Source organism: Colletotrichum godetiae (genome assembly GCF_030913485.1).
Source record: "Colletotrichum godetiae strain CBS 193.32 chromosome Unknown BDP55scaffold_76, whole genome shotgun sequence".
Lineage (NCBI taxonomy): Eukaryota > Fungi > Ascomycota > Sordariomycetes > Glomerellales > Glomerellaceae > Colletotrichum > Colletotrichum godetiae.
Window position 1 is genome coordinate 18,424 of NW_026851324.1, and position 23,470 is coordinate 41,893.

The 23,470-nt window shown below is 50.9% G+C and overlaps 10 protein-coding genes across 10 annotated transcripts; 5 read left to right on the forward strand and 5 right to left on the reverse strand.

Moving 5' to 3' along the window:
- The first annotated feature begins 174 nt into the window (after positions 1-174).
- Positions 175-3,753, forward strand: BDP55DRAFT_400256 (armadillo-type protein). Its single transcript, XM_060567290.1, has 5 exons — positions 175-261; positions 437-636; positions 693-2,904; positions 2,964-3,343; positions 3,400-3,753. The coding sequence occupies exons 2-5, from the start codon at positions 580-582 to the stop codon at positions 3,424-3,426; spliced, it is 2,676 nt and encodes an 891-aa protein (XP_060423004.1). The 5' UTR covers positions 175-261; positions 437-579; the 3' UTR covers positions 3,427-3,753.
- Positions 3,754-4,095: 342 nt separating this feature from the next.
- On the reverse strand, positions 4,096-4,638 carry BDP55DRAFT_734235 (uncharacterized protein; the record flags this gene model as incomplete). Its single annotated transcript, XM_060580182.1, has 1 exon — positions 4,096-4,638. The coding sequence occupies one exon, from the start codon at positions 4,636-4,638 to the stop codon at positions 4,096-4,098; it is 543 nt and encodes a 180-aa protein (XP_060423005.1).
- A 1,689-nt stretch (positions 4,639-6,327) lies between these two features.
- Positions 6,328-7,483, forward strand: BDP55DRAFT_734236 (uncharacterized protein; the record flags this gene model as incomplete). Its single annotated transcript, XM_060580183.1, has 2 exons — positions 6,328-6,746; positions 6,805-7,483. The coding sequence occupies 2 exons, from the start codon at positions 6,328-6,330 to the stop codon at positions 7,481-7,483; spliced, it is 1,098 nt and encodes a 365-aa protein (XP_060423006.1).
- A 1,023-nt stretch (positions 7,484-8,506) lies between these two features.
- Positions 8,507-9,925, reverse strand: BDP55DRAFT_565498 (uncharacterized protein; the record flags this gene model as incomplete). Its single annotated transcript, XM_060570426.1, has 5 exons — positions 8,507-8,750; positions 8,825-8,920; positions 8,975-9,348; positions 9,421-9,494; positions 9,721-9,925. 5 exons carry the CDS (start codon positions 9,923-9,925, stop codon positions 8,507-8,509), a joined length of 993 nt encoding a protein of 330 aa, XP_060423007.1.
- An 825-nt stretch (positions 9,926-10,750) lies between these two features.
- On the forward strand, positions 10,751-11,354 carry BDP55DRAFT_565562 (EthD domain-containing protein; the record flags this gene model as incomplete). The annotated part of the gene is made up of 2 exons (XM_060570431.1): positions 10,751-10,963; positions 11,034-11,354. The coding sequence occupies 2 exons, from the start codon at positions 10,751-10,753 to the stop codon at positions 11,352-11,354; spliced, it is 534 nt and encodes a 177-aa protein (XP_060423008.1).
- A 1,626-nt stretch (positions 11,355-12,980) lies between these two features.
- On the reverse strand, positions 12,981-14,610 carry BDP55DRAFT_565499 (carboxylesterase; the record flags this gene model as incomplete). The annotated part of the gene is made up of 2 exons (XM_060570427.1): positions 12,981-13,031; positions 13,090-14,610. The coding sequence occupies 2 exons, from the start codon at positions 14,608-14,610 to the stop codon at positions 12,981-12,983; spliced, it is 1,572 nt and encodes a 523-aa protein (XP_060423009.1).
- A 379-nt stretch (positions 14,611-14,989) lies between these two features.
- On the reverse strand, positions 14,990-16,980 carry BDP55DRAFT_400324 (arginase family protein). The gene is made up of 8 exons (XM_060567291.1): positions 16,782-16,980; positions 16,635-16,720; positions 16,411-16,578; positions 16,238-16,343; positions 16,041-16,167; positions 15,835-15,976; positions 15,634-15,784; positions 14,990-15,583 (listed from the first exon to the last, which is right to left on the reverse strand). Exons 1-8 carry the CDS (start codon positions 16,870-16,872, stop codon positions 15,327-15,329), a joined length of 1,128 nt encoding a protein of 375 aa, XP_060423010.1. The 5' UTR covers positions 16,873-16,980; the 3' UTR covers positions 14,990-15,326.
- A 169-nt stretch (positions 16,981-17,149) lies between these two features.
- Positions 17,150-19,629, forward strand: BDP55DRAFT_622191 (amino acid permease/ SLC12A domain-containing protein). The gene is made up of 2 exons (XM_060571362.1): positions 17,150-19,560; positions 19,618-19,629. Exon 1 carries the CDS (start codon positions 17,489-17,491, stop codon positions 19,136-19,138), a length of 1,650 nt encoding a protein of 549 aa, XP_060423011.1. The 5' UTR covers positions 17,150-17,488; the 3' UTR covers positions 19,139-19,560; positions 19,618-19,629.
- Positions 19,368-20,396, forward strand: BDP55DRAFT_734242 (ketopantoate reductase PanE/ApbA C terminal-domain-containing protein; the record flags this gene model as incomplete). Its single annotated transcript, XM_060580184.1, has 2 exons — positions 19,368-19,560; positions 19,618-20,396. 2 exons carry the CDS (start codon positions 19,368-19,370, stop codon positions 20,394-20,396), a joined length of 972 nt encoding a protein of 323 aa, XP_060423012.1.
- A 13-nt stretch (positions 20,397-20,409) lies between these two features.
- Positions 20,410-21,412, reverse strand: BDP55DRAFT_594436 (uncharacterized protein). Its single transcript, XM_060570967.1, has 3 exons — positions 21,005-21,412; positions 20,879-20,943; positions 20,410-20,774 (listed from the first exon to the last, which is right to left on the reverse strand). Exons 1-3 carry the CDS (start codon positions 21,198-21,200, stop codon positions 20,499-20,501), a joined length of 537 nt encoding a protein of 178 aa, XP_060423013.1. The 5' UTR covers positions 21,201-21,412; the 3' UTR covers positions 20,410-20,498.
- Positions 21,413-23,470: the final 2,058 nt, after the last annotated feature.

The window sequence follows — 23,470 nt, forward strand, 5'->3', positions numbered from 1 at the left end:
TTGACTTCCTTCAGTCCCGGTCCCTTGTTTCCACGAGAACCACCACCGCACATACCTCAGATCTCTCTCCCTCTCTCTTTCTCACTACTCCTACCCTCCTAGGAAGCCTCTTTGCAATCTTGAATACCTCGAAGGATACCTCGACTGCTCGCACCTAGCTCTCCCGCTGCCAGGTACCAATCCCACATTGGCTTGACGACCAACAAGTCTTTGGCTGCTGCGACAACCTCACCTGATCCGCTCCAGCTCGACCATCATTTTGTAAGTCATGCCAGTCTTCTTGCGCCCATATCACCACAGACATCGCCATTCACGGCGCCTGCAGCTGCCGGCAGCCTGCATACCGTTGCGTCCTGCTGCAGCTCGTCCTCCTTCCTCAACATGGACCGTCATCTCAAACACACTCGTTCCCTCTCGAGGCTAATTAAACGTGTAGCTAGCTTCAGAAAGCCAGACATCCACGACAAGGAGAACTGCTCTCCCGATCCAGCTCCTCTTCCTCCTCTTCCTCCTCTTACAACAACCCCTCCACCATCCAAACCGGGTCTTTCTACACCCCGCCAGCCAGCCTCCATTCCGATGGCTGAAGAAGAAGACTTTAGCTCCCTTCCCCTCCAGGATAGGTTCATCCACAAGGTATGAAGTTAAGCATCCATCCGCTGCGCCGTGTATGATGCGCTGACGCGCCGCAGGTTTGGAAAGTAAGAAAGCAGGCCTACGAAGACGCCGCAAAGGCCTTCTCTGCTACTGCCGACGAGTACGACAATGCCTTCAGACCCTTCCTCTCCGACTCTGGCCTTTGGAAAGGTGCCGTCGCCGACTCCAACGTTGCCGCCCAGCAAGACGGTCTGGCGGCCTACTGCGCCTTTCTCAAGTTTGGCGGAAAGGAACACTGCACAAGAACGCGCGGAACTACGATAGGACCGATTTGCGAAAAAGGTCTGCCGTCAACACGTGCCGCCGCCAAGGAGTCATCTCTCGAAGCCCTTCTCCTGCTCGTCGAGCTCGACGTTGCCGCCCCAGTCATCGAGGAGATCATTCCGGCTCTTTCCAACAAGCAGCCCAAGGTTGTCGCCGCGGCTATTACCGCCCTGACCGCAATCTACCACAACTTCGGATGCAAGACTGTCGACCCCAAGCCTGTGTTGAAGGTCCTTCCCAAGGCGTTTGGACATGCCGACAAGAATGTCCGTGCTGCCGCGACGAACCTTGCAGTCGAGTTCTACCGATGGCTACGCGAAGCAATGAAGCCCATGTTCTGGGGCGACCTGAAATCCACCCAGCAGACCGATCTTGAGGCGCAGTTTGAAAAGATTAAGGCCGAGCCAGCCCCGAAGCAGGAACGATTCTTGCGCTCACAACAAGCCGCTATGGCGCGAGCACCTCCACCCGGAGCCGACGACGAGTACGATGACGGTGGAGACTACGCCGAGGAACCCGCCGAGATGGACGCTTTCGACCTGGCGGAGCCCCAGGACGTCTTTGGCAAGATTCCCGCCAACTTTAACGAAGCCTTGGCCTCGTCCAAGTGGAAGGAAAGAAAGGAAGCAGTGGAGGGTCTCTATGCGGCAATCAACGTGCCAAGAATAAAGGACGGCGACTTCAACGAGATCAACCGCGGGCTGGCGAAATGCATGAAGGACGCCAACGTTGCTGTCGTGACTCAGGCCGCGCAGTGTATCGAGGTCCTGGCCAAGGGATTGAGACAAGGCTACGCGAAACACCGCACTACTGTCATGCAACCCATCATGGAGCGCTTGAAAGAGAAGAAGGCCACCGTGGCGGATGCTCTCGGCGCCGCGCTTGACCAAGTCTTCCTGGCGACAAGTCTCACTGATTGTCTCGAAGATATCAACACCTACCTTGTCCACAAGAACCCACAGATTAAGGAAGGCACCATGAAGTTCTTGATTCGTTGCCTGAGAACGACACGCGACGTGCCGAGCAAGCCAGAGATTGCCTCCATTGTCGAGGCAGGCAAAAAGCTGCTGACCGAGTCCAGCGAAGGTCTTCGTTCAGGCGGTGCCGAGATTCTGGGCACCGTCATGAAAATCATTGGCGAGCGCGGCATGGGTCCGCACATGGAAGGCCTAGACGAAATCCGCAAGACCAAGATCAAGGAGTTTTTCGAGACGGCTGAAGTCAAGGCCAAGGAGAAGCCGAAGCCTCCCCCGCCAGCTGCGAAGGCACCGCCTCCGAAGAAGGTCGTTGGAGGAAAGAAGCCCCTGGGTATGAAGAGACCGGCCATGCCGGCAGCAAGCGCACCGCCGCCCGCCGACCCAGAACCCCTCTCCCCACAAGCTTCATCTCGTCCCAAACCCGCAGGCACCAAGATGGGCATGCCAAAGCCGTCTGGTTTGGCAGGCCTCAAATCAAAGCGCCCTCTCGGTGCACCAGCTGCCGGTTCCCCCCGACGCCCTGCTGCCGCGCCGATTATGCCTGACGATGACGAACCTGCTCCTCCCCCACCCCAGCCTCGCATCGGCCTCGGCAGAGGTGGTCTTGCAGGACGATCGCTAGCAAAGCCTGTTGCTGCCCCTGTTCAGATGCCCCCTGCGTCGCCGCCCCCATCCAGTGGACTCACGGCAATGGAGCGGGCCGAGCTCGAAGAACTCCGATCAGCAAATGAGCGCCTTACACGCCAAGTCGAGGAAATGCGGCATGAAAGGAGCAAGTACATGTCCGAGATTCAAGAGTTGAAGAACCAGAACGCAGGTCTCATCGAAGATCACACCCGCGATGTCCTCAGCATCAAGGCCAAGGAGACGCAGTTGGTTCGCGCAAGAAGCGATGCAGAGGCCACGGAGTCAACGAATGATCGCCTCAGACGGGAGCTTGACCGCCTTAAGAGAGCGCTCAACCACGCCGAGGCCCTGAACTCAAGGACGGGCATGGGTAGTCCCGGTAAGATAGCAGCTTCTTCTCCTACGTTAGTTCGCGACCGTGTACTAATTCGCTCGCAGGTCTTGCTTCGCCTACACATGATGACGCTGGTATCTACCGCGACGCCTCATATGGTTCATCATCTGCTCGACATAACCGTGTTAGTTACGCCAGCAACATGTCCGAGGAGAAGGAGAATGGAGACCATCACTACCCTCGCTCAAAGGCACTCAGTCCCGAACTTAGGTATACGGGCAGTGCATCTTCCGGACGCGGCAGCCCTGCTAGAGGCTACAGGAGCTCTGCGGCCACCCCTGTTGATGACATACCAGCACCTTCGTACTCCTCTGGCGGCAGCGGTGGGGGCGGTCCCATGAACTCGAACAGCAACGGTGTGGAAAGCTGGAAGCGTGCAGCTGAAGTGACCAGTCAACTGAAAGCCAGGATTGAACAAATGAAGGTCAGTTCTCCCCTTGATCTGGTATCGTCTATCCCTTCATCGCTAACAATTCTTAGGCGAAACAAGGTTTTGCCCGTCCATGAGCTCAACTGCACCACCCGGTGCCAGATGGTCCGCTGGATACTGACGTGAACATGAAGAGGGGTTTGGTTTGGGGTTCATAATGGTCACGGTTCAAAGGGGGGAATCCTGCGTGTTCTTGGTTGCATATCACTGGCGTCGGAAGCATACCCCGTACCTCATCTCCGGCCTACACTTGGGACAGACAATATTCGTCTGTATGAGTTATGCATTTTCACCTCTTGTATCGGCTCGCTTGTATAAACTCAAAGGGCGCGAGTGTACTTAATTAACGATGACCATGAATAAGAGTCTGCGATACCAATCACCACGAAGAAACGAGGGCCTGAAGTAGTGGCTTTGCGAACACGTCGTTGTTCTTGATTTAGCAATGACACTAACAATTGTACCTAGCTAACCAAGGTAAGGACTGCAACAGCGGGAGTTGAATAGAAACCTACCGCCCGCTTTCATCCATTTATTTCCCACCCAATTCTCCGATACGCCCAACTGAATCCAAATGAATGCAAGCCGCTATACCTGCAATTTCAAATCATACAAAAAACCGATGTCCAGCCCCTAGTCAAACGAAGAGGTAAAGAATACCGCGCAGTGGCCAACACCTCCAAGTCGAGACTCCCTTCAACTCAGCTCGATTATCCCAACCCAGCTGCTCAAGCCGAGCAGCAACCTCAGAATCGGATATGCCGAAACCATCCGCCAGTACTATAATGCAGCATGAATTTCGGAATGTACTTCGGCTTCGGTTCCACATCCTTCACATCCTTATCCCCCTTCCCCGTCTCCCTTTGCACCCCCTCCACCTTGGCAATCTTCCCATTACTCATCGTATGCACCTCAGGCCTCATGATGTGAACATTCACCTCAACTGGATCAACCTGGATATGCGAGCGTTTGTCTTTGGAGCGTCTGTTTTTGGCGATGGTAATCCGCCCATCTTCTTCTTCGAGTAGCACGTCTCGGCGTTTAGTGAGGAGAGACGAGGTATAATGTGACGACGACTGGATTCTGTTTATGACCCGGACAGGATCGACGCGTAGGGCCGAGAGGTCGACGTTGTCTACGCCGATTTTGCCCGTGTGGATGCCAAGGTCTTGGACGGGGACGGGAGGCAGGTCGGGGGTTGGGGCGAAGACTTTGTTGTCTTTTGCGGTTGGGAGGGCGACGGTTGTTTGGAGTAGGAGGAGGGCGAATACAGATGTTGTGAGGTGCATTGTTCTGTTCAGTCTTGTGGTGTTCTTTTCGAGTGATTGTTGTGACACAGTGGCTTCAATGTTCAGAGTCGAGTGACTGACATAGTTTCTTGGTGTCAAGTAAGAGTGGTGGGGGAGTTCCCAGAGCCCGCGGACTTATACCACCCACCGAAGGCGAAAAGAAGCTTTTCTCCATGATTCCACCGGCGCATCAAAGTTGGGATCGGGAAAAGAGGGGATCGCAAGAGACAGTCCAAACAATCTTGCAACTGTGCGGTGCGGGCGTGCCGCGTGTGTACGTGCGGGCCACAACGGTGTCAAGTGTCATCGACTGCCAGTCTGACACCTTCTTCTGGATGCAGACTCGGGGAAAGTTACTCGGTAAGTTTGGGAGGCGTACATTACTGCACAGTACTTGAGTCTTTCTGTAGGCCGGGGGGCCGTGGGCTGAAGAGAGGGGTTTGCGAAAGGTTCTTACCGGTTGGCTGTGGATTTAGGTGAGGTCATCATGTGGTAGGAACATCAGACCAACTTTCATACTCGCGTGTTTGGTTTCGGAGCCTTGAGCGTGTTGGAAGGTTTTGGAAGTCGGGGGGGCTCCCTTACTTGAGCTTTCGGTGGACTGTTTGACTGTGTCAATGTGTGAGGAGGGTGAGCTTTGACGTTGGAAAGTCCGGATGAGAAAGCTTGGTTCGGGATGTTGAGAGAGGACGCCGGGTTTACGGCCCCGCCTGACGCGGGCGTTGGGTTGAGAGCCGATGTTGACTTGTTATTCCAGTCTACCAAGTTAGTTGTACTTGACCAAGTTTTCTTCCTGTGATAATTGATCTTCATCTCTGGCTAATTATCTCACCTTTCTTTTGTTGTCACGACGCAACTCTGGCGCACCTGGCGCAACCTCGGCCATTGGGTCGTCTGATTGGACTTCTCAAGTCAATCAACATAGTCTTCACCGAATCTTGAAAAAAAAATTGCATTCAAAAAATACAGAAAAGATCCCCTTCCACTAGACTCAACTCCCGGACAACGTGAGCTGGCTGCATGTGCTCAGAGGTTCCTGGTGATATGTTTACACTTGTAGCAGCAGCCCATAAGCTGGCTCTCCAGAGTTCATTGCAGTTTAAACAGAGGCACAACCGAGAAAAATGTCAGTTCAACAGAAGCAAGAGTTATCAAAAGTGTGAATTCTATCACGTCCGTATGCGTTCGAAACCCTCGAAGGCTGAGGTGTGGCGGAGCGGTTGCTGTTGGAAGTAAAATTGCTTTTTGCTAATCACCACAAGGCTTTTTCCCCAGATGTGGTTCGCCAGTATGCAGTCTTCAAGGCGCCCGATTAGGCGGTCTACTTGTTTCCGCATAATGAGTCAGTAATGGCTGTCCGCCAAATCGACTAAAAGGCTGACCTGCAGGTCTGGCTTGTTATCTTGCCAGGGGTAAGCGCGTCTAAGCCTCCATCTCCCCTGGCGCCAGGCACGACCAACAAGGATGATACGATGTTGAGAGACTTGTAAACTGCACCTGCGAGTCGGCAGCCTCGACCCCCAGAAGTAGTTTCGCCGGGGTGTTTTTCTTCATGTTATATTCATGTTAACTTTGGCGACTTGTATCTCTAATGCGGGCATCCCATGACAGCATCACTTCTTCCAAAATTCTTCCTCTAGAGTCGCTCTTGTCTCATCCAAATATTCTCTGTCCAATAGAGGAACCAAAATGGCCGACCCTCTCAGCATCGCTGGCTCAGTTGCTGGATTGTTGGCCACGGCGGTCAAAGTGTACAACACCACCTCCAATTTCGTCTCCAGCGCCATCGATGCCCCCGAGTCCGCGATGCAAATGTTTCGAATCATTGAAGAGACGAAGATGACTCTGTCTTCTGTCCACAAGCTACTTCATTCCCTCGACACCTTCCCCAGTTCCCGCAAAAACATGATCCAGCTCGACCACCTTTCGATCGTCATCACGCACTCGGTCCTGACCCTTTCAAAACTTGAATCTATCGTCTGCCAGCAGGATGGATTGCGGTCCCGGATGAAATGGGCGCTGTGGCACGAAAAGAAGATCCTAGCTCTTCTTCCTCGGTTGGAGTCCCAGAAGTCAACATTGGCTGTAATGGTCACAATTCTCAATAGGTGAACAGTAGACAATTAAAGGTACCGGGTGTCCTGAAACTGATTCATTGTGTCATAGCGAGACCCAAGAAGAAGCGGTTCGCTCTCAAGCTACTATGTTGGCCAAAGTGGACGAAATTCTTGAGCAAAATCGGACATTGGCCGAACAACTGAAGCTGCTCGATAGCGAAACGTCGTGGGACACGAGGTCCGTCAAGTTCATGGACAATGCGTCCTCAAGACTGAGTAGACCTGTGTCTACACAAAGTGCTGTCTACAGACCCTCTTCAGCCGTCTTTCGGAGGCCACAATCTTCGGAGGGATCAATGAACATGACGCTATCAAAAAGAAATTTCGAGCTCGACCTAGGTCAATCGAGGGTTTATAAACGGACCCAAGATCGCGAAACAGACAGATCCTCATTCACAACATCCAACGCCCCGACAAGTGCTTGGAGTATGCTCTCGGGTCTCAGTATCGGCGACATTTCCATTGTGTCGGCGTTTAGATTGCCACTTACTCTCAAGGAGATCAACAAAATTGCACTAGGGTCAATATTCTCAAGTCTTTTGATGGACCATCAATCCATGGAAGACCAGACTCGACCCAGCCAATTGGAGCGCAGCGACTCTCTGTCAAGAGCTATTATTAGGGGCAAAAGATTGGCTGGAACGTTAGCTCTTAAACTTGATGAGTCTGATGACATGGCGTTCAGAGAGCCCAGAATTCAACATGAAGGATTGACAACTTTCACGTGAGTACTTGGTCTCCTATCTCCAAATCGGTTTTATATTGAGTAATCTAGTATCATGATAGTCGGAGACTCCCAAGCGCTCAAGAATGAGATGATCAACACTTTCGTCAACCCAAGACCATGGTTTTCACACGAAAAAGATGTATATGTACACACCCCAAAGTATACTCATTATTCTCGGAACGCAGTACGGTACGTGTCTTTTACAACGCCAGAACTATAGTCTGTCGAAACTGTTCATGAATACTGTGTTGACATGACAGTGTGAATGGTGAACTGCTGGGTCTTGAACTACGCGACACGACGGGACTAGAAGATGACCTCCCTCTCAGGCAACAGTCGTACAAATGTGTGGATGCGTTCTTGATTCTCGTAAGCGGAGAACATGTAGTCCAGGCCGAAATCCAAGACTTGGTGAACGAGGTTTCCAGCGCGCGACCAGACGCCCCTCGTTTTCTGGTCGGGACGTATCAGGGCACTAGGGCCAGGGATCCCTTCGTTGGGTTGGAACGCATCGGCGGCATCGCAAAACCCTTCCTTGGTTCAATAATGAAAGTGTTATACTTAGATGTGGAGCACCCGATGAGCGTTGGAAAAGTCATTGCACAGGTAGGCTTCATGTCAGGGCCGTTGATTCAATGACATATAGAGCTAATCAAGTTTTGCGCAGGCCATTGTAGCTGCGAATCGTAAGGGTCTGAGGAGCTTGCTCGAAACCTCCACCTCGCTTCAACTACCTATATCCAAGGTAACGATAAATTAGGGAAGATCGACAGGAATGAAGTTAAGTATTCAGTACCTCAAGGTTATCCTTGAGTATCAATTGAGTATCAAGCAAGACAAAGTGATCAAATCGTAGCGAAAGCGGGGAGAGAGCTACAGGACGGGGCATTGTCGGTTAAATGTGGGTTGAGAAAAGCTTATACTACCATTGAAAGGTCTCTTAGAATCGAGGTACCACACCTCATGGAGAGATTTGAATTAGGTGGCTTCCACCAAAGGCAATCGATAACAGAGACTTCTCAAATCACTTTCCTGCTTTTGATTTGCTCTGTTTACTGTCCTCCAAAACTTCACTTTCACTGGAAAGGCTATCCATCTCAACGTCAAACTGCGAGTATCTGCTGCGCGGCCCTCGAGAAATACTGGCATGTGTGCTTTCCTTCACTCTCGACCCTTCCGAGGCAATCAGTCTGGGTGCCATTGCTCGGAAAAATCTGCGTAGGGTAGGCATTGAGCCACATATGATGAACAGATTCACCTCGACGAAACTTTAAGGGGGAAGTCGTTAGTTACTAGCTTGGAATATGGAGGACTTTGGAAGAGGACGGGGCTGAGTACGTACGACCAGACATTTGCAGGGGCTGCTACCCATGGGATATCATTGGATGAAAGAAGCGACTGCAAGTAAATCATGCGGACGACAGATGTCGTAACAGTTCTGGGCAGGGGATCAGTATGTTTTCCTCAGACGGCTGGAATATGGTATTAATACATGGATCCAATGCCAAACATTAAAACGGCTCCGACTTTGACAGCCGGCCGCATCTGCAAACGGAGAACCATGGGAATGGGTATGATGAAAAGAACGACATCAGAAACGATGTTGGAAACGGCGATGGCCATGTAAAGCACTGCCGAGTTGAGGCATGTTCCGGCGGCATAAGGGTCCCAGTTTGTGCGAATGGGTTGACAGTGGAATAGTAGAAGTGATGCGATAATGATCGTGTACGTGGCTACCATCACGATGGCTGTCATGATGGCGTTTCGGTACCACTTTTGTGGTGAAATGTTGAGGTACGCTGTCAGAAGCGAGGTTTTTGTCAAGCCGTTGCAAGTGATGAACACCGGGGCAACAATGTAAGAGCTCTGTGAGACCGTATCAACAAATAGTATGTTCAAGTTGACAACGTTAAGTATGAACTCAGCCAGGCAACTCACCAGCATGTGCTTCTCGTATGTCTGTATAGACATCTCGAAAGCATGATGGCCCAAGCCCCTGATCGATATAGACCCTGGAGAATGATGTGAGTTTCTTCATCGAACCCCGAGAACCTGAAGGTCTAGTATCTTACAAATTTGCACAGACTGCATGACAATGGAACAAATCTTGAAAAATCAGTTTCGTTCGGGTTCAAATCCAGGGAGGTCAGATAGTCACCCATGCGAAGAAGATCAGAACTGTGGAGAATGCGTGTTAGTGACAGCACGAACATGGTTGTGCGATGCCAAGTCACTCACAATCGTCGATCTTTGGACCGTCAGATAAACAGAATTTGGTATAGAACCTTTGTATCAAGGTCAAGAATGCCAAGGATCCCAGAATACCAAATACCAGGTAGTGTTCGAGCACTTTCTGTTGTTGCGGATGGTCAAAGTCAACCTGGTAGCCATCGGGGGCCTTGATGACAGTTGTGATGCCATTTGCGACCGGAAACTCGGCCATGAGAATGACCAAGGACTGAAGGTCTTCAAAAATCTAGTGGAAACGAAGAAGAAAGCTCAGAAAGGAGAGACTGACGACGGATCCATCCCTACATACTACGCGAACAAACAGCTGCAACCCTCAATATTTAAGCATTACGCACATTGCACACTCTGATCTGCTTGAGCTCTTCTTCCAATATGGTAACCATGCCATGGCAAATGACGAAGAATCGGCCCTTGACTTATATTAAACATGACTTCCGCGACTGGGAAATACTCTGAGCTATCACATTGCGGTTTTCTGTCAACCAACACGAGCATCGCCCCTGGCCCGTGGGACTGCATGGGCCCTTGCTTCCTGATGGACCTTGGCCTGCACTCTCACATACTAGGTAGCTAAGCAACGCGGGACAGGGCAGCCCACATCCAGCAAATTTCGCGAATGTGCGTATGGATGTGATGTCTGGGTACTCAACCCTTGTGGTCTCGACTGAACTGGGTGAGAGAGCGGCGCAGGCAGTGGGTAGATTCTGGACCACGAATCTAAACGCTCCATCGCTCAACCGCGAGAACCGAACCATGGAATATCCATAGTGCAAACAACGCAAACAGTAGCAACCCTTGAAGACCAATTTTATTGGAGCATGGTATTGTGAACAATATTGGATTTTGACAACCTGAGCTGGAGCCACGGCCGGGAACCACACCAAGATCGAAAGACATAAAGGCTCAGATCCATTCCAGTCTTTCTTTCTGAAACCTTAGGAGACACAAGCCAAGTTCAGGTACTCGGGCACCTCTTCCATTCATTCTCACCCTCATCTTGAACCTAATCTCAGCCAAGATGGTCCGCCTCTCCGTCCCATTCACTATCGCTTCCACGCTGCTCGCCAGCAGCATGGCCGCATGTTCAAACACTGGGCAGGCGCAGATGGTCACATACGTCAAGCGAGGAACCAACTTGACCCAGGCTCAGTTTTGGGACTACTGGCAGACCCAGCACGCCCCCAAGGTTGCCCCCTTGGCTGTGCACTTCAACATCACACGTTACCAGCAGGTTTGTGAAATGGAACCCGGCGTTTGCATTGCTGCGAGTCGGCAATGAGCGTAAACTGACCCTGCCACAGATCCAAGTCGGTGGTCAGATTCTTCCCACCGAAGCAGGTTCAACCGTGCCAGCGTCCACTGTTCCGGTCGACTTTGATGGTATTGCCATGTTCCTCTACAAATCGCCCGAGGTTCTTACGGCCATGCTCTCTCATCCCTACTACCTCGCCGTTGTTGAGCCTGACGAACACGTCTTTATTGACAAGAGTGCTTTTGGTAACGGCATGGTCGCAACATTTGTTGGTACCGATATCGAGATCGTTGACGGGAAACAAGATGTGTGGGTAGGAAGCCAGGCTACGCGGGAAAAGTTCCAAAAGATCTTCGAGTCGTACCTGTAGGGCTTGGGATAAATTCCACCTGTTATCTTAGATTCTGTAAGTGAGATGGAGAGACCTGCCATATAGAGTAATTTAACCGGAGACTTGAGTACATGTACAAATCCAGGGGCTTCAGATTTCGTGTCAACTCTCAAGTTTTGGCATATCACTTGACCGTATGAAGCCCGCAAGTCTACTTTGCACTTGTGTGCGTCGCGTCCACTGGCAGCGTGCTGCTGTAATCTTTTTCTTTTCTCTCTGATGAAAAATGACTCGTAAGATCTTGGCGATAGTGGCAACAGCATTGTCGACTAGGTTTCCAGAAGCTTTCCGGAGTATCTTCTGAACTGAGAGAAAGTTCCTGCAGAAACTGTTGGTTGTTGTTCAATCATCACATCAAATATGACGGGTCATATGTGGTCGAGGTGACATCCCACTTTACAGTTGTACCCCCGGGCGGAAGTGGATCCCCGGCGGCGGAGGCCTTAACCGTCTCTCCGGTCGAGCTCTTTGGGAGGGGTGATGGTGATATGTCAACACTGTATGTGTTGGACATTTATGGAGTCTTCAAGGGGAGCTCTCGGAAAGTCTTCCCGCTTGGCTTGGTGAAGGTGTGGAGCGTCCTTGGATTCTGCATGCGGACAAGGACCACGTAAACCCCTGGCAGACCGTTTTCTGTTGGAACTGGGGGCAATTCTATTTCATCGGCTTCTTGAACCAGGGACCTTTGACATCTCCCCATATGCCCGGACACATGCCATATGATCACTGAGCGTAGAAACAGAAATGATCAAGAAAGAAGAGGGTGTATGGAGTACGTCAAACCTCAGGGTTGGGCCGTAGGCGGACTCGGCTGCCGACTTTCAAGTCTGGGACAGGTATCTGTCTGGCAACGATCATTACCAAATTCAAAGATTGGGTCGCGGGTAGAAATGAAATCGGCCTATCCGTACTTGCCACTTTGATCGGAACCATTGATATGCGAGCAGCATGCTCCCGGCGTCCTTGCTCAGTTGTCGCGGCGGAATCATTCCATTTGGGCTGATTGCTGCGGAAGCGGCCGAGCTCTGATGCTCTGGGACTAACGGCTAAAAGAAAACATGCATGTCTGTACAAGGAACTCAGATGGGAAATCAGCTGGCTGGAAAATGGTCAAACCAGGTTTTGAGCATGGCCAAGAGGTAACTCCGGGGGAAGACCTCTTTCTTATCCGCCGTTGGACCAAAAAGTTGCGGTGCACCATGGCCGGTGATACTACTCCCGCGTGATATCTGGTGGCTCTCTTGATACCTATCTTTAGCTCCACAGACTATGAATCAGGATGAAGTACCTAGCTTTGTAGGAAAGTGTGCATCCTAGAAACGCGAGAACCATCACAAAGAGATGGAGGCTTCAGCGGTGTTTAATATTTGAGCTTTTGGCGGCTACACATGGGGCTTCGATTTTGTTGTCTTGTAAGAAGTTCAAGTAGTCAGTCTGGAATTATTATATACATGAAGAAAGCAGTTTATGCAGTCACTAGCATGGATAAGAGCTTAGTTAGCAAGACAATCATATTTACAAGCCCATCCTTCTTTCCTCAGAAATGCTGACCCCATCTCGGGAGTCGGTGCTTGACTTGCATGCTCAGATACGTCAGGACACCACTTAGAGAGCAGACTGCACGACCGGGTACTTGGGGAACGCAGGTGCGTAGACCTGATAAATGATCAGTAAGATGCCCGGATCTGGAAGTCAGAGGTAACAAGATACGTACCGACTTGCAGCGAGCATTGAAATCGCCGGTTGACCCCTGAATGGCAGACAACTCATTTCCAGGGATCCCAAGCTTGATCAAAGGCCCAGACTGCGGTGACCCCTTGGCCCATCCAGGCCCGGCAGCCGGGTTCTTGATCCAGTCCACAAACCAACCATGAATTGAATCAGCCAGTGCCTGCTGTGCCTCACTCACGCCCGTAAGGGAACCAAAGCACTCGTTGCCTCCATGAAAGAAGGGCACCTCGGTTCCGTGCGTGGGTCCTGTTCCCGGAACCCCTACCACGTTGTCGTAGGCTCCGAAGAATCTGTAGACCCAGGTGTCTTGCTTGGCACTGCGCAGGTCCAGAAGATAGTCGACGGCGCAGTTGAAACGGGCGTCGCCATACTGGGCACCACTTCTGAGGGATTCCGTCTCATAATCGGAAGCATTATACGCCGCTAGCAGGTTTTCGTCTTCGATATGCGCACTATCAGCGTCGAAAGTGTTGATCCAAGAGCTGAAGTTGCTGTTTTCGGCGCCATACACTAGACTGAAGATGGTGCCCTCACCATCAGAAGTTCCCGTAAGGAGCGGTACGTGCGATGCATACTGGCCAGCTGCGAATCTTGCAGCGTAGTCAGAATGTCTCGTGACGTTATCAATGACAGGGGTAAACCATGCGTTCAAAGTCGAGTTGAAGTTGACTGTTTGGAAGGCGTAAGTGTCAACGCTGCGCAGGCACTCGAGCTGGTTCTCCCCTGCCTTCGGGCAGCCAACCTCAGCCGCTACGGCATCGAGTGCTTCGTCGACTGGCGCGTATGCCGGCCCAGACATGGCATTCGCGCTCATCTCAACTGCTCCCTTGAGCCACGAATCTGGGTGGTTCCAGAGGTAGTGATCCACCTGCACGGCTCCGGACGAGTGGCCACCGAAGACGATGTGATCGGGGTTACCTCCGAATGCATGGATGTTGTCGCGGACCCAATCAAGTGCCTTTTCAACGTCGAGGATACTGAAGTTCTGTGACTCTTCAGTTTTAGTAGAGGCCTCGTTGAGTTCCGCCGAGTTCGGCGACGCATAGATGCTCTCGCGGGTGTTGAAGTTGACGTATACCACACCATTGCGGGCAAAGTTAGACCCTTGAAGTTGGGGGTTGCTGCTGGAACCTGTAACCATGGCACCTCCATACATGTATACGAACACAGGCAAGTTTTCGCCTGTGGAGGGTGCCCAGATGTTGAGATTAAGGCAGTTCTCATCCTGCTGGGTGTAAAGAGTGCCGGAGATAGCTTGAGGGCAAGTTGGACCATAAGAGGTTGCGATCACCGTCGAGTTAGACTTCGGTGCATCTTGCGGCGCCCTCCATCGGTTTTCACCGGCCGTTGTTGCAGCAAATGGGATGCCCAGGAACACCGAGTTGCAACTCGCGTCATGGTACCCCTTGACGAGACCTTGGGATGTGAGGGCGTGAGGCGCAGATTGAGTTGAGTTGCTGCAAGTGCTTGCCAGAACTGAGGGCAACAAGCTGGAGAGCACCATGGCAAGGGCTGCAGCTGATGACGACATGTCGTTGAGTTGCATGTTGTGTCGATCAATACCTCCAAGATGCAGAGAATGCGGAAACCATGTTGATGGGATGGAATTTCTGAAAGAAAAGGAGATGGACTTTTCAAGACCGAGTTCTTCAGGGCGTCTTCAGAGTGGATATTCATTACAAAATACGACATCAAGACCTTGTCAACCCCACTGAAGACCGTTGTGGATTAGCCCATTGCGACGGATTCTCGGTGATGTTGGAGCGATGCCCCAGGGAATCAGCCCCAGGCTCATTTATGCTTCTCTTGAAAGTTTGGATGATCCTCTCTTCCCCAGATGTTGATTCTCCTATACCCCAAAAAAGCAATTGTCAATAGGGCTGATGATGGCAAGTTGCAGAATTCAAGCATCCTCACATTCAACATACTAGGTGATTGAGGGAGCAGGGGGGAGGGACGAGGAGGTTACGTAAATAACCATAAGTACCGTCAGCAACCCCCCCGGCATAGCGGATAACTTGCCAAAAAGGGGAGATGGCTGAGGGCAAGGCAGTGGAGAAAGACACGACCGAGTTGAGGGCCTGAGAATATTCGCAGCTCGTAGACTTAGTAATAGCGCTGTCTCGCTGGTTCTTCTCAAGCAGCGAAGTTTTTTCCCACTACGCGCTCTGCTTTTGCGCAGAGTGCCTATAGGTTCTCATTATGTTGGAAAGACAGTGATTACAACTCGTCTTTCTCGTTTCTGGACGGATCAAAAGTCTTCTTCTTCGTCATGCCAGCCAGAATATCGACAATCAGATCAGCGGCAGCGACGGAAGTTGTCTCGGCCACAGAGTCATACGGCGGGCTGACTTCAACGACATCAGCACCGACCAGATTGAGACCCTCAAGACCCTTGAGGAATCTCTTCAGCTCTCTCGTGGTCCAACCGCCTGACTCTGGCGTTCCAGTAGCTGGAGCGATGCTCGGGTCCAAGACTTTGGCGTTATTAGTAAAGCATTCTTAACGGGGAGCGGTACCAACTTACCATCAATGTCGATGGAAAGATACACCGGCGTATTACCAACGGCGTCTCTGACTTTCTTGACGATGCCATTCATGCCAATATCGTCAATCTCATGTGCTTCAATTATGGTGAATCCGACGACATCCCTGTCGATCTCATAGTCTTTCGGGCTCTGCACTTCGTTAGATAGGGCGATCATCATGAAACCATCTTGCTACTCACAAAGAGCTTGGTCCTCAAGCCGCCATGAACACTGGTGCCCTTGCTGATGCACCCTTCTCGGCTCGCATGCCAGAAGAAGGTTCCATGGGTAATGGCGGACTGGTTCGAAACGATTCCCGTGTAGCCTTCATAAGGATCCCATCTGCGCGCGAGCATTGTTAGTGGATGGTGACTTAGACCGGTGAGATTTATGTCAAGAGCCTCACGTGTCAAGGTGCGAATCGAGATGGATGACTGAGATGGGTCCATAAACGGTCTTCAGGCTGCGAAGAATTGGCAGGACTATGGAGTGATCGCCTCCAAGGCTGATGATGCGGGGATGTTCCCATTCATCTAAACTTTATGTTAGCGGCTGTAACTCTGCCTGCATATCTTCGCCAACATAAGTACTCTGTAGACTTACTCTGATCGGTGGTTGGATGGTAGAGAATCTGTCGATACGCCTGTTCCATCTGCTTGAACGCATGGCTGGCATCAAAGGGGGTGATGGGCACGTCTCCACAGTCGATCTTTCACCGCAGTATCGTGTTAGTGATTACATGATCCATGGGGATGTTTACTCGGATAAGCCCTCACAATCTCCAGCCCCTGTTCGTAAGGGTCAACTTCCCACACGGTGTTGTAACTACGCCCTTTCTTCTCCCTGGATGACCCAGCCCGAATACCTCTCGGGCCGAAGCGAGCTCCTGGACGGTAGGAAGTAGAGGTGTCATAAGGGAATCCCAGAACCGCAATGTCAAGAGGCTGGGCTCAAGGTCAGACGAATCTTCATATGGCTTTCAAGCTGCAGGGGACTTTACCTTATTATGCGACTCCGCTAAACAACGTTGCCATTCCAAGTGCGCAAATGTCACAGGCTGAGAGAACGGCAGATCTTTGTCCAGATCTGGGAGCAAGTTTAGGTGGGAATCTTCAACCCGATCGGCGAAACAACTGAACAAACGTACCTTCTAGCGGATATTGATAGTTTGGACCAACATTCAGACCAGCTGCAAGGTCAGCACCCGCGCAGAGTAGGATTGCATCTGTAACACGCATGTTCAAAGTGATTGTTGGTTTTCTTGGCTTGGGTGTTTCGCAATCGATCTGGCTTTGTTAGGTGACATTTTTGTATGATGTCCATCGTATGATTTGCTTAAATAATACCCGACAAGACGTGCATGTTCAGATGACGACTAAAGTGAGGAGAACCAACGCCGATTCGAGGCCGATAGGTTGAAGCCTTGATGCACCTATCAGACGGTTGGAGTTAATCAAGAGGCAAGAGACTCCGACGTCTCCAACGGCCGGGAATAGGGCCCCCACATCGCTCAAGCCGACTCCTGGAAGTCGACTCCGATATCTTTGGGAATGTTTCACGCGCTATCATGGGCTAAGGCGCGCCTTTAGATAAGAAGTTGGCTTATCTCTTTGAACTAGCCAGATGAGTCGCGAATATCTTCAAAGTATTGATGAATAAGATATCTATATGGCAAGTATAAATGCAGATGGAAGGTAACATGTCAAGTTGCTTGGGTGTAGATTGAGACTTAAGGTGAAGCTTTTCGGGAAAGCTTGTTCAACGAGCCCTATCAAGATCCCTGTTTCCGAACTTTTGCCTCATTAACTCCTCAACCCGTCGAAATTTTGTTGTTGCGAACATCTGCAAGCAAATATGATGGAAACAAAGACAGAGGGCGACAGCGACAACAAGGCCAGCGGCCACGTTGCGACGTCATCCCACCCGGAATCTATCGAAGCTACGGAAACTGCAGAGCTGTCAACCAAGCGCGGTCTTTCTGCCCGACATGCACAATTCATCGCCCTTGGTGGAACCATTGGCACTGGCCTTTTCGTCGGTTCCGGCAGCACCCTCGCCCGCGGCGGACCGGCCTTCCTCGTTGGCAGCTACGTCGTGATGTCAGCTCTGATCTACTTGGTCTTGACTGCAGTCATCGAAATCTCGACGTATCTTCCGCTGCCAGGTGGCACCATGAACTACTACGGCAGCCGTTACGTATCGCGAAGTCTTGGTTTCATGATGGGATGGCTCTACTTCTACTCTTTTGCCATCTTTGTCCCCTTCGAGCTCACGGCATCAGCCCTGGTCATCGAGTACTGGCATCCGAATGTTAATAATGCCGTCTGGATCACGATCATGTTGGTAATGGTTGTCGGTCTCAATCTTCTACCCGTCAAATTCTACGGCGAAACGGAGTTTTGGTTCGCCGGACTGAAGGTTTTGACTATTGTCGGCCTGCTGATCCTCTCAATCGTTCTGTTCTTCGGAGGCGGTCCAACTCACGAGCGCCTATATTTCCGATACTGGAATGACCCAGGTGCTACCAAGGAGTTAATCGTCTCAGGCGACGCAGGCAGATTCGTGGCCGCCTTGTCAACTCTTCTCAGCAGCGTTCTTCCGTTCACCTTTTCACCTGAGATGGTTGTCGTAACCGCCGGAGAGGTTCAATCTCCTCGCAGGAACCTGCCGAAAATTGCCCGCAACTTCTTCTGGCGATTGATCGTCTTTTACATTGGGGGGACCATTGCTATTTCCGTCATCTGCCCTTCCAACGCACCGGCACTCACTAGCGGAAGCTCTGGAGCTGCGGCCTCGCCATGGGTTGTAGGAATTAAGAACGCGGGAATCAAGGGACTCGACAGCGTGATTAACGCCGTCGTCGTTACGGCTGCCTGGTCCGCCGGCAACTCATTCCTCTACTTGGCAAGTCGATCTCTGTACTCGATGGCCTGTGAAGGTAGCGCTCCACGGATCTTCAAGCGGTGCACCAAGCAAGGAGTTCCCATCTACGCCGTTATTGCCAGCTCGTTGTTCTCACTCTTGGCTTACATGAACGTCAACTCGAACGCGGCAGACGTGTTCAACTGGCTTCTGAATCTTGTCAATACTGGCGGCTTCATCTCATGGGTCTGCTGCGGAATCATCTACATCCGCTTCCGCAAGGCCTGCGACGTTCAAAACTTGCCGAAATCAGCTCTTGTTGCACGATCATTTTTGCAGCCTGTTGGATCATACATCTCGCTATTCATTTTCGGACTTCTCTGTTTGCTCAACGGCTTTACTGTTTTTTTTCCGTCCCGCTGGTCCGTGGCCGACTTCTTGTCTGCGTACATTGGGCTGCCATTGTTTGTTGTCATCTACTTTGTTCACCGATTTTTGCATCGCGCCGATTCCTGGGCTATCTCCTCCCACGAGGTTGATCTCAAGACTGGTTTGGCCGAGTTAGAGGCAGAGGAGGCGATGGAAGAACCTAAAGAAGGGTTGCGGGCGCGCTTCAAGCGCCATGCAGGCAAATCGTCTTAGAGGGGGATTTAAGCGCATGAATGATAGGGCGTCGCAGTCTCCTGCCTGGATCTATGAGAAGACTAATACGACCTAAGGACCTAACAGTGCGTATGATTTACTTCATAAAACAATTGGTAATCTCAGATAAAGTATGAATGATATTAGACAAGCTTCTCGGTTTCAGTTTCCACAGATGTCATCCTGTTCTCACCTCTTTTAACCTAGAAATCTTAGTCAATTACCCATCATGATGCGACAGGTCAGAGTTCTCATAGTGGGCTGCGGCTCTGTGGGAAGCATGTGCGCGTACGCACTTCAGAAGTCCGGAGAAGCTGAGGTCACTGCGATACTGCGGTCCAACTATGATCTAGTCTACGCCCAAGGCTTTCACATTCGAAGCATTGACCACGGAGAAATCAATAGTTGGAGACCTCATCACAGTGAGTTCTTTGCCGGTTCATTCCCCTCGCAAATGTCATGATATTGAAGTGATACAGTGGAAAGATCCCTCGAAGACACACTCAAGCATGGGCCTTTCGACTTTGTCTTGGTGGCCATGAAGAACTTGCCCGATGTGTACTCGATCCCGAACATCATTGGCCCAGCCATTACATCCCAGACATCAATCATTCTCGTTCAGAACGGCATTGACATTGAGCGGCCATTCCTCGAAGCCTTTCCATCCAACATCTTGCTATCAGGCGTCCCGCTGATAGGGTGCGAACTCAACGGTCGTGAGATGTTGCACAATGATCCAGACATTCTTCAGCTTGCGTACTGGCCGAACCCCAAGTTTACCGACGAGGATCAGAGCAACGCGTGCTCCACATTTGCTCGCATGTACAATAACGGCGGCGCCAAATGCAATGTTCAGAAGGATATTTCTTGGTGTCGATGGCGGAAGCTCATCTGGAACGCTTCTTTCAACACCGTCTGTGCCATAACAGGTCTGGACTCTGGCGCCATTCAGGATGCTGGTGGTCTGGACACCCTGATCCGCCCGGCCATGAGAGACATTGTGGCAGTTGCCCGAGCATTGGGTCATGTCTTCCCCGACGAGATACTGGATAACATGGTGGCATTCACGCCCAAAGAGGCCCGATTGAAGCCGAGTATGCAGGTTGATGCAGTAAGGCGGAAGCCCATGGAGATCGAAGTAATGTTGGGGAATCCTATCAGAACCGCGAAAAAGCTTGGAGTATGGGTTCCAACTTTGGTATCTCTGTATGCTCTTTTGCAAACTAAGCAATGGGATTTTTTGAATATGGGAAAGTAATTCTTGTTCGAATCTTCCTTGATGTGCTTGTAAGAAGTTATATACAATTAAAGTCGCTTTTCTCCATCTCCATGCCGTCAGTAAATACACGTAATTGGCCTCCTAGCGGCGGATGTGGACTCTCATGTTGCCATTGCCCCAAGCGTTGTTCTGTCCGAAGACGAGACTCCCACGGGTGCAAGCATCCATGATCTGGCCAGCCGACCGGGCAACGTTGCCACATAGACTGGAGGTGTCCTTGGGAGGGTTGCCGCCGGTAGCAACACCGGCGATCTGAGCCTGGCCACGGTGGCAGAAGACAGTGGCGCTGACGACTGCTTTGCACTGGACATTGGCGCGAGCAGCGATGAAGTCGATGCACCAAACGGCGTCGGCAACCTATGTTAAGCAATGAATGTCAGTAGATGCGCGTCATGATATCTGCGATGGCCCCGGAAATCTCTCGTGATAGGGTGACCAAAGAACAGTCCAGGTCGGCTTACAGAAGCAGCGTTGTCGTTGTCGTTGAAAGTGCAGCTGACATCCTGCTGACGCTTCTCAAGGCCATCTAAACGGTAATAAGTAAGCATTTTGTCCGTGTTGTAATAAGTCAAGCCTGTATCACGAACCGCTTGAAGTCTGATTGAAAGCGAGAGCCATGGCTTCCTCGGGAGAAGGATGTTGTCCGTTGGGGTTGGCAATGATATCCTCGGCCCACTTCTCGAAAGAAAAGCGAACATTCTGCTCGCTAGCCTCGGCGGTCGGGGCGGCGGCAATGAGAGGGAGAAGGGCCAGAAGGCCGGCAGCACGGACGAAGTTAACCATTTTGTGAGAGAAAGATGTTGTTCAAGGCTGTTCGAGAGAAGATGAGTCGAGGCGATGATCTGAAGAGGAAAGACACAGCTAGGTGTCTGGCAAGGAGCTATTTATACGCGTTGGGATGCCATCGTTGATGTGCCTCTGGAAATCACCGAGGAGGACACTGGTCGATAGGATAACACGCTTGCCACATATGGAAGTTTTCTGGACATTCAGAGTCGCCCCGCTGTTGAAGGATGTAGAGTTTGCGAAGAAGGCTGGCTCAGCTACAAGGAATTGAATCCTCACGATGGGGCTGATGTCGCCTCGAATTGCTAGCTGTGTATCCGGTCTAAGGTCAGTACACATATGCACAGCTTAGTCTCTTGGCCAGACTACTCCAATGCAACCTCACTCTCACTGTCAATGAGTCCGTGTCAGCAGGTTGAGGAGTCCACATCGATATGAAAACCGAGACCGGGTAAGGTCTTAGACTTTTACATTGACGACCTTCGATCTCTGCCAAATATTCGAGTAGCTGCGCGACACCTCTCGCGGTCCCGAAGTCTGCTGAGATCTGATTTATCATAATGAGTTCTCTGCGAAACATGAAGTCTTCGTTTCCAGTGCGGAAAGAAGGATGCCAAGTTTCTGCTCCGTCAACACCTGGCGGGCCCAGTATCAAAGTAGATTCAACAATTCATCGGCAATAATGGGTAAAAGTGGCTACCCTTGGCAACTTGCCATTGTCTTGGACTTAGGGCTAGACAATAAGCAACACGAGCAATGCAACCATGGTTAACGGACCGGGAAGAGTTCAATTGGATATCTCGCAATTGAACGCGGGGATAGTTCTTAGGCAGCCGCTTTCCGAGATCTCGGCAGGTTTCCCATAGGCTCGCTCGGGTAGCATAGATTAAGTTGAATGGGTCTCGGGACGACCCAGTGGCGGTGTATCAGCGCTTGTTCGAATAAGCAGGTCCAAGGCGGGGAATTGGCTCTTAGAGGGATAGGTACGGAGATAGGGTGAGAGGACCCGCTGAGACGGCCCGAAGCATTTTGCTTTTCGAAGTTGTTCCCCTGAATTCTGACCGTGAAGAACCCTCGACATCAGCACAGACGAAATGAAGAAGAGAGTTGGCCATCTAGCAATTAAACACACACACCTTAATTATAGGATCGAAGCTGTTCTTCAGCCAGCAATTCCCATTAGATTCCTCTGCCATGCTGAGATTTCGATTAAAAACTGCTGCAACGCAATCATCCGACATTGAGTATCGATTATACGATGCACAAGCTTTAAGGCAATCCAAATATGAGTAAACCTTAATCGCGAGCAAATCATTGGGTTCCCCCTTCCCATAGTTTTTGTTGCAATGTATATCAAATGACACTTTCTTGTCGGACAGTTCAATCACCACTGATTTGCCACTTTTTCTGGACAGGGAATGTCGAGGATCCCTAGTATTGACACGTTTATTGGGGTTCCGGAGGCTTCAGGGATTGTTTCGGTTATCGTTGTGGTAGTGATTGTAGATATGGCAGCCAAAGTCGCATCTCTGTTACTGGACCATTGGATATCTCAAATATCAAGGATGGAAAAGCGAATTGTATGGAGGTTATACTTTCTCGCCTACCCAACAGCCAGTGTACCACCCACCCCGCCGCCCGCAGCTGCTAACACCACAGCCATGGCCAGCAAAGCACTGAGAATTAAAGTCGCCGTCCTCAATCCTCAGACTACACGTTCTTTCGCTGGAGCTTTCAGGTTGTTGGGGTCCAAAATATGCTGTTTCGGTTGATCAGACGCAACAGCCAGCTGTTCAGGGGTTTCTACAGAAATGCAGGCCTCGGGGGCATCAGGAACGTAAGCCTCGGGGCCTGTAGAGCCCGTGATGCAATTTTGTCCTCCGACACGAAAGAATGCGCAAAACCTCAAGCCCGTTGTCATAAGAGAGGATAGGAGTAGAACCGGATGATCGTAAAAGAGGACTGATGGAAGAACGAGAAGGGATGGAATTGGGGGAATCGAACAGTCAAATATTGAGCTAAGAGTATGTAATGTAATGTAGGTTGAAATGGGATAGTCCTTCACACAAGTACTGCCCATTTCTCGTTGCTCGAAGAGCCGAGAACAAGCGAGAATTGGAAGATTCATAGATTTTGGAACATTGCTGACCCTTTAGGAAGCCTGGTGATCACTTTTACTGTTTACAACCCGAGCTGTTCTTTTGTGCGACTACATGTACGCTTTGTGCGTTAATTGGACCCGAACGCAGCAGCTGTACTACATTTCT